Source organism: Monoraphidium neglectum, assembly GCF_000611645.1.
Source record: "Monoraphidium neglectum strain SAG 48.87 unplaced genomic scaffold scaffold03018, whole genome shotgun sequence".
Classification (NCBI taxonomy): domain Eukaryota; kingdom Viridiplantae; phylum Chlorophyta; class Chlorophyceae; order Sphaeropleales; family Selenastraceae; genus Monoraphidium; species Monoraphidium neglectum.
Genome location: NW_014010610.1, coordinates 1,987 through 7,548, shown reverse-complemented (window position 1 = coordinate 7,548; position 5,562 = coordinate 1,987). Strand labels below are relative to the sequence as shown.

The following is a 5,562-nucleotide window of genomic DNA, read 5'->3' as shown; positions in this document are numbered from 1 at the left end:
GGGGGGGGGGGGGTCTTGCAGACTATGGAGGCGGCATAGGGGCTGGCAGCGGTGCTACGCGATGGCATGCAGGAGGAGCCAGCGAGAATCTTCACAAGTAACACAAGTAACGGCATGCTTATGACCTCTTCACACCACTGAAGGCAACACACGCACGCGTGCACACACAAGCTGACACGCCTGCAGACACCCCCCCGCACACGCGCGCGCGTGTGCCCGCCGCTGCTGCGCGCGCCCAGCGCGGACGACTCCGCTCGGCGCCCACGCGCCCTGCACGCCCTCTGCTCGCCCCCCGCCCACGCGCGAGGCCGCACCTTCTCCCACACGTTGCCGTCCTGGATGACGCGCGTGATGCCGCCGCCGCCCTCGTTGCGCACCCAGGCGTCCTGGCGGAACTTGGTGCCGTCGATCTCCTCGATCGCGGCGCAGATGGAGTCCTGCGCCTCGCGGATCATCTTCTCAAAGCGGAAGCGCATGCTGCGGGGGCGGCGTGCGGGAGGGCGCGGAGGGGGGGCAGCGGCGGCGACGATTGTTGGGTTGCAGCTGTGGGGTCGGGCGGGTGCCATGTGGCGGGGGGGCGTGTGTTGCGGCCGCTGCATTCGATGCTGCATCGTCACAGCCATCAGGCGCAAGAGGCAGGCAGTGCTTTAACGAGCCGTGGGCTGCATCGATGCCAGGGCGCCTGGTGCGCCGACGCGCCGCTTGCGCTCACGTGTCGGGCGTGTCGAGGTCCGGGCGCGTGAGCGTCTCTGGCACCTCACTGATGTAGTTCTCGACACCAACACCGTTCCTGGTGGTCTGTGGTCGCCATGAGCGGCGAGTTCACGCCCAGGAGAGGCGGGTGAGAGATCGGCCCCAGTGAGCGATCGAGCTCCCAGCGAGCCCAAGGTCGACGTAGGTGCCAGGTGCAAAGCCATGTCTATTCTCTGATTGAGGATCTTCAAATCACCTTGGCCTCCATGGTCGCCGTGGCACGGACGACGAGCGCCCTCCTGCTGCAGATGCTGCTGCTGTTGGCGCGCAGGCCCACGCGGGACTGGTGCGCTGAGAGAGCCATTGCTGTAATATTCGCCTGTGGCAGCGATGACCTGCGACCAAATGGAATGGTCCCGGAGCTACGTGCGATCCAGACCGGAGTAGGCACCCGAGCTAGATGCAGGAGATGAGCCTGCGCGCAGCACCCCCGATAAATGCCTGAGCTTTGAATGAGACTCCAGCTTGTCGCCGTCGCCCTCTCACCATCCCGCAAACCTGCGGGTGCCGAACCGTCACAATCGACACACGAGCGGCTGCCGTCCTCTTTCTCGCCTTGCGGTATTTTTAAAGAAGATGCTATGTGAATCGTTGTACATAGCACTCCCTACAGTGGACAAGAAGTCAAACGACGCTGCACCTGTGGAAACAACCCAGACATGTGCCCACAGACCCAAGCTCTGAGTGCCTAGATGAGCTCTGATGCCGCTCCGAAAGACATACCAGACACCTTTATGAAGCTTGAGGCAGACGCCGTGGCCACGCACGTTCCTGAGCTACGACTGGCCTGACATGCGGTTGACCGGCCCTTTGCCCACGGGCACATGACAGGGGTACAGCTGTGGGATAAGGGGTGCACGCCCACTAGAAACAGAGAAACAGCAGCATCGTTCCAATGACCGAGCAACCTCAAGCCCAGAATGTGCCTCAACACGCGGCAGGCCCTTGAAGATGTGTTTGAAGATGTGTGTGGAAACGGCTTACCAACGAGGAGGGAAGAAAGCCGGTGAGAAAAAGTGGCACAAGGACTGGCCGGAGGCAACATGCAAAGTGTTCTGCCACAGCACCACTCGTCGCGGTCGCACACATGCTTCGGGAAACTGAAGAAGGGCGCAACTCGATTGCACCATAAGGCGGTGGAGTGCCACTCGCCGGCGCGTCCAAAAAATGCAAGAAACAGAGAAACAGCAGCACCACATGCCTGCGCCGTTCTATCCGGGGGCCCCAGGCAGCCGCCACAACAACACCTGCTCGCTACAAACGCCGCCAAGCCGCCTACACAGGCCGAACGCAAAGCAGCCCAGCGCGTCTTCACCATCGTTCTCATTCTACGTGTCAAGCCGGCGGCCTGAGGCCGCGATTGGAGCGCGCCACCCGACCAAGAGCCCCCTCCATGCATGGGCTCTGCAGGCCGGCCGGCGCTGACCTCCTTTGAAAACAAAGCCGCCACCAAGGCGACCCAGCGGACGCCCACAGCAGTTGGTACCGAGGCGCCTGCAGCCGCCTGCTGCACACCGCACCGCTCCAACCGATCAGCGCGCGGGGGGGGCGCCACTGGGTGCCGAGGCATAGGTGGGACGCCGCGCGTCCTGGGGGGTGGCGCCCGTGCTGTGCGTGCTGCGCATGCTGAGGTCAGCGCATGCTGAGCAGGACCTGGGTCTGGGGGTCCCTGTAGATGCCCTGGTGCACGTCCGAGTCGGTCTTCTCCCGCCACGCGCGCTCGCCTGCGGGCCGAACAGGACGGGGGCAGAGAGTCCACGGTCACGCCAGCGCCGACAAGCGGCCGGTCGCTTCAAAACAGGCGGGCGCGGGGCCAGCAGGCGCCAGCCGTTGGACGGCGTGTGACCGGCACGCCCCAGCGGCCGGGTGTGCGGGCTGACAGATGCGAGGAACCCCCACCGAGGCCGCCGAGGCCACCCACCCGCAATGGTCGCATCCAGCACAAGTTCCTCAAACACCTTGCCGTTCTCGGTCCTGGCGGGGCGGCGGCGGCGGCCGCGTGGCCGAGTTGCGGTGGGGGGCGATGACTGGTGAGAGGGGCCGCTGTATAGGAGGGGTCGAGCCGGCGCGCGCGCTGCAATCAAGGCGTGGGCTGCAAGCGCTGCCAGCCTCTGCACGCCGTGCTCTGGCCTCACGTCACGAAAGCACGATCACCACAGCCGCCACAACTCAGAGCTCTGCGCGGTTGCCGGTCCGCCTGATGACCCAGTGACGACAAACTCAGCCTCAAGATGATCACAACCAAAGCGCCCAGAGTCAACGACGCATGCACCCACTTGTGCGCCTGCGCCAACTTGGCGTAGTTGTCTGCGCTCTGCACCAGAAACGACGCCTCCTCGGCGCTGACCGTGCGCAGCAGCTTGGCCGGCGCGCCCGCCCAGATCTGGCCCGTCTTGATGACGGCGCCTGCGGCCGCGGGGGCGCGCGCGGGCGGTTTCAAGTCGAGTCGAAATGGTGGCGCACGGTACCATACCAATCCGCCACAAGGTTGCCAGTCGCTCGACCCACTTGGTTTCGCGCCTGCCGCGCGAGGCCCCCCGCCCGCTCGCCCCAGCGCAGCGGCGCACCCGGCGGCACGACCGCGCCGGCGGCGACGACGCTGCCCGGCTCCAGCGTGACGCCGTCCAGCAGCGTGGCCCCCATGCCCACGAGGCAGCCGTCGCCGATCGTCGCCGCGTGCACGAGCGCGCCGTGCGCGACCGTCACGTTGCTGCCGATGACGGTGGCGCGCGGCGCTGCAGTGCCTGCACGGGGCGGCAGCCGCGTTTTTGCGCGGGGACAGTGAAAACGCGCACGCGGGCAAACAGCGGCTGCAAACCGGCAGGTCTCACAAGTATCCGTGTCCAAACCAGCAACCCAGGAACTCCGAGGTCCAGACTCCAAGGATCAAAGTCCCCAAATCAGGCTCGCACGCGCCGGTCAACCAAGTGGTCAACTAAGTGGTCAACCAAGTGGTCAACCCGAAGAGTGACCCACTGGGCACGTGGCGCGCGACGTGGATGACCACGTTGTCCTGGATGTTGGTGCGCTCGCCGATGGTGATGGCGTTGACGTCGCCTGGCGGGGTACGGGGCGAGCATGTGCACGTGGTGTGTGCGCACCTACAATGGCAGCTCTCATTGCTTCAAGTGGTTGCCCTTCGCTTCCAACATGCGCCGGCAGCAAGCGCCGCCACGCGCTCAGCCAGCCGCGCCCGTCTGCCTCATGCGCAGCTGCGCCGCCCTCCCGTGGCAAGCTCTGGCAGCGTGGCCGGCGGCTGCCACGCGCCGTGCGGGGTTTCTCGCGCGCGCGGGTCTCGCCCAATTGCTCCTCTGGCCTTTGATGTTGGGGGCGTTACCCCCATATCGAGAGCCAGGGGTTCTCCCCTGCAAACAGATTTGTCCTCGCTGCTGGAATAGAGTGCTGCAATGTGATGCAATGCATTCGTCGCGCCCGGCGAGCCTCACCTCTCAAGGTCGCGCCGTACCAGATGCTGCTGCCCTTGCCGATGCTGACGTTGCCCAGAATGGTGGCGTTCTGCGCTACAAACACGTCCGGGCCCTTCACCGGCTCCACAATCGATACCTGGCCGCACGCGTCCGCAGCAGAGTGGACGTCATGTGGATGCGGTCGCGGGCAGCCTCGCGCGTTACGTGGGCGCAGCCGCGGCGGCCGAGCGAGCGGCGCCGGCGCCGGCGCCGCCGCGGGCTTGTCGCGCGTTGAGAGGCCCGAGCCGGGCGTGCTGCTGGCTTGAATGCGGGAGCCTGCGGCGCTCGCGGCGACCGGAAAGTGCGGCGCGGGCTGTGGCGAGGCGCGGCGCGCCGCACCTTTGGGGAGTCCTTCAAGTCTGGTCGCGAAGCCACCTCTGAATGTTTCCCGACGCCCTTGACCTGCAAGGCCCGGTTGGCGGCGGCAGCCTCGGCGCGGCGAGGGGCGTGCATTGGCAAGCTCTGTGCCGAGCTCGAACTTGCTGCGGCGTTGGCGAGAGCAATGCTGCAGTCGGGGCCGTTGCTGCCCGTCTTGTTTTGAGCAGGATGCTTCCCACACGATAAGCAAGGTTTCGTGTGCCGGGTGGGGCCACGGGCCCACCTGAGGGTTGGCTATCAACGGCAGCCACGCAGTGTTGGGCGGCACTGCGAAACACCGGGGTTCCAAGGGGGAGGGGGGGTGGGAGGGGCTCCACACGCGAGCACCTTCCGTGCCGTGACGATGAGTATTGTAGACTCGAGACACCCGATGGACGGTCACCCAGCTGCAGGCGGGTCACGCTGCAATGCAGTGCATCCCTGCAGAACAGTGACGCGCCAGTGCGGCAACGCGCCCGAAAACAAGCTGGCTGCACCGCAGGGCAGCGCCAAAGGCAGGGTGTCGACCTGAATTGCGCAAAGCTCACGAGAAGCAGCCCTCCCACATTGCAGGGCCAGCTGCTCCCCCACACAAGCCAACCCCAGGCGATCTGGCCAGACTCACGCTCGGCCTGCACGCCATAGGGTCCCTGAATCGAGGATCCTACGCTATCCAGCGCTTTTCCAGTCCCCCGCAGCACGCTGCCGATGCCGTACAGCACCTTGCCAAGAAGGTCCTTCGGCTTGGGATGCCGTCCCACGTAAGCCATGGGGAAAGGCATGGTTGCTGTCGGTTAGCCTACACAATTCTTGCTGCGCCTGCTGGCGGGAAGCCAGCAGCAGTGATCTGTTCAGCTGAACACCCCTTGGAGCGAATGAGCGCCGTCTATGATGCTAATTAACCCTAATGTAACCGTCGTGACGTAGGCTTGCATTTGCTGAAACTTACTACACACGAAGACCGCGGGCACCTGGAGAGTGCAAG

At 65.3% G+C, this 5,562-nt stretch overlaps 2 protein-coding genes across 2 annotated transcripts in view; both read right to left on the bottom strand.

Moving 5' to 3' along the window:
* Nucleotides 1–1,057, bottom strand: part of MNEG_12024 (coproporphyrinogen III oxidase) — a gene marked incomplete at both ends in the record, with an annotated part of 1,817 nt that extends 760 nt beyond the window's left edge. The window contains 3 exons of the mRNA XM_014039505.1: nucleotides 315–477; nucleotides 713–798; nucleotides 950–1,057. Of these exons, the coding sequence (XP_013894959.1) occupies nucleotides 315–477; nucleotides 713–798; nucleotides 950–1,057 (357 nt within the window). The remainder of the gene's footprint in view (nucleotides 1–314; nucleotides 478–712; nucleotides 799–949) is intronic.
* A 1,328-nt stretch (nucleotides 1,058–2,385) lies between these two features.
* On the bottom strand, nucleotides 2,386–5,359 carry MNEG_12023 (transferase; the record flags this gene model as incomplete). The annotated part of the gene is made up of 8 exons (XM_014039504.1): nucleotides 2,386–2,477; nucleotides 2,675–2,727; nucleotides 3,030–3,159; nucleotides 3,321–3,497; nucleotides 3,730–3,810; nucleotides 4,200–4,317; nucleotides 4,822–4,865; nucleotides 5,203–5,359. 8 exons carry the CDS (start codon nucleotides 5,357–5,359, stop codon nucleotides 2,386–2,388), a joined length of 852 nt encoding a protein of 283 aa, XP_013894958.1.
* Between the last annotated feature and the right edge of the window lie 203 nt (nucleotides 5,360–5,562).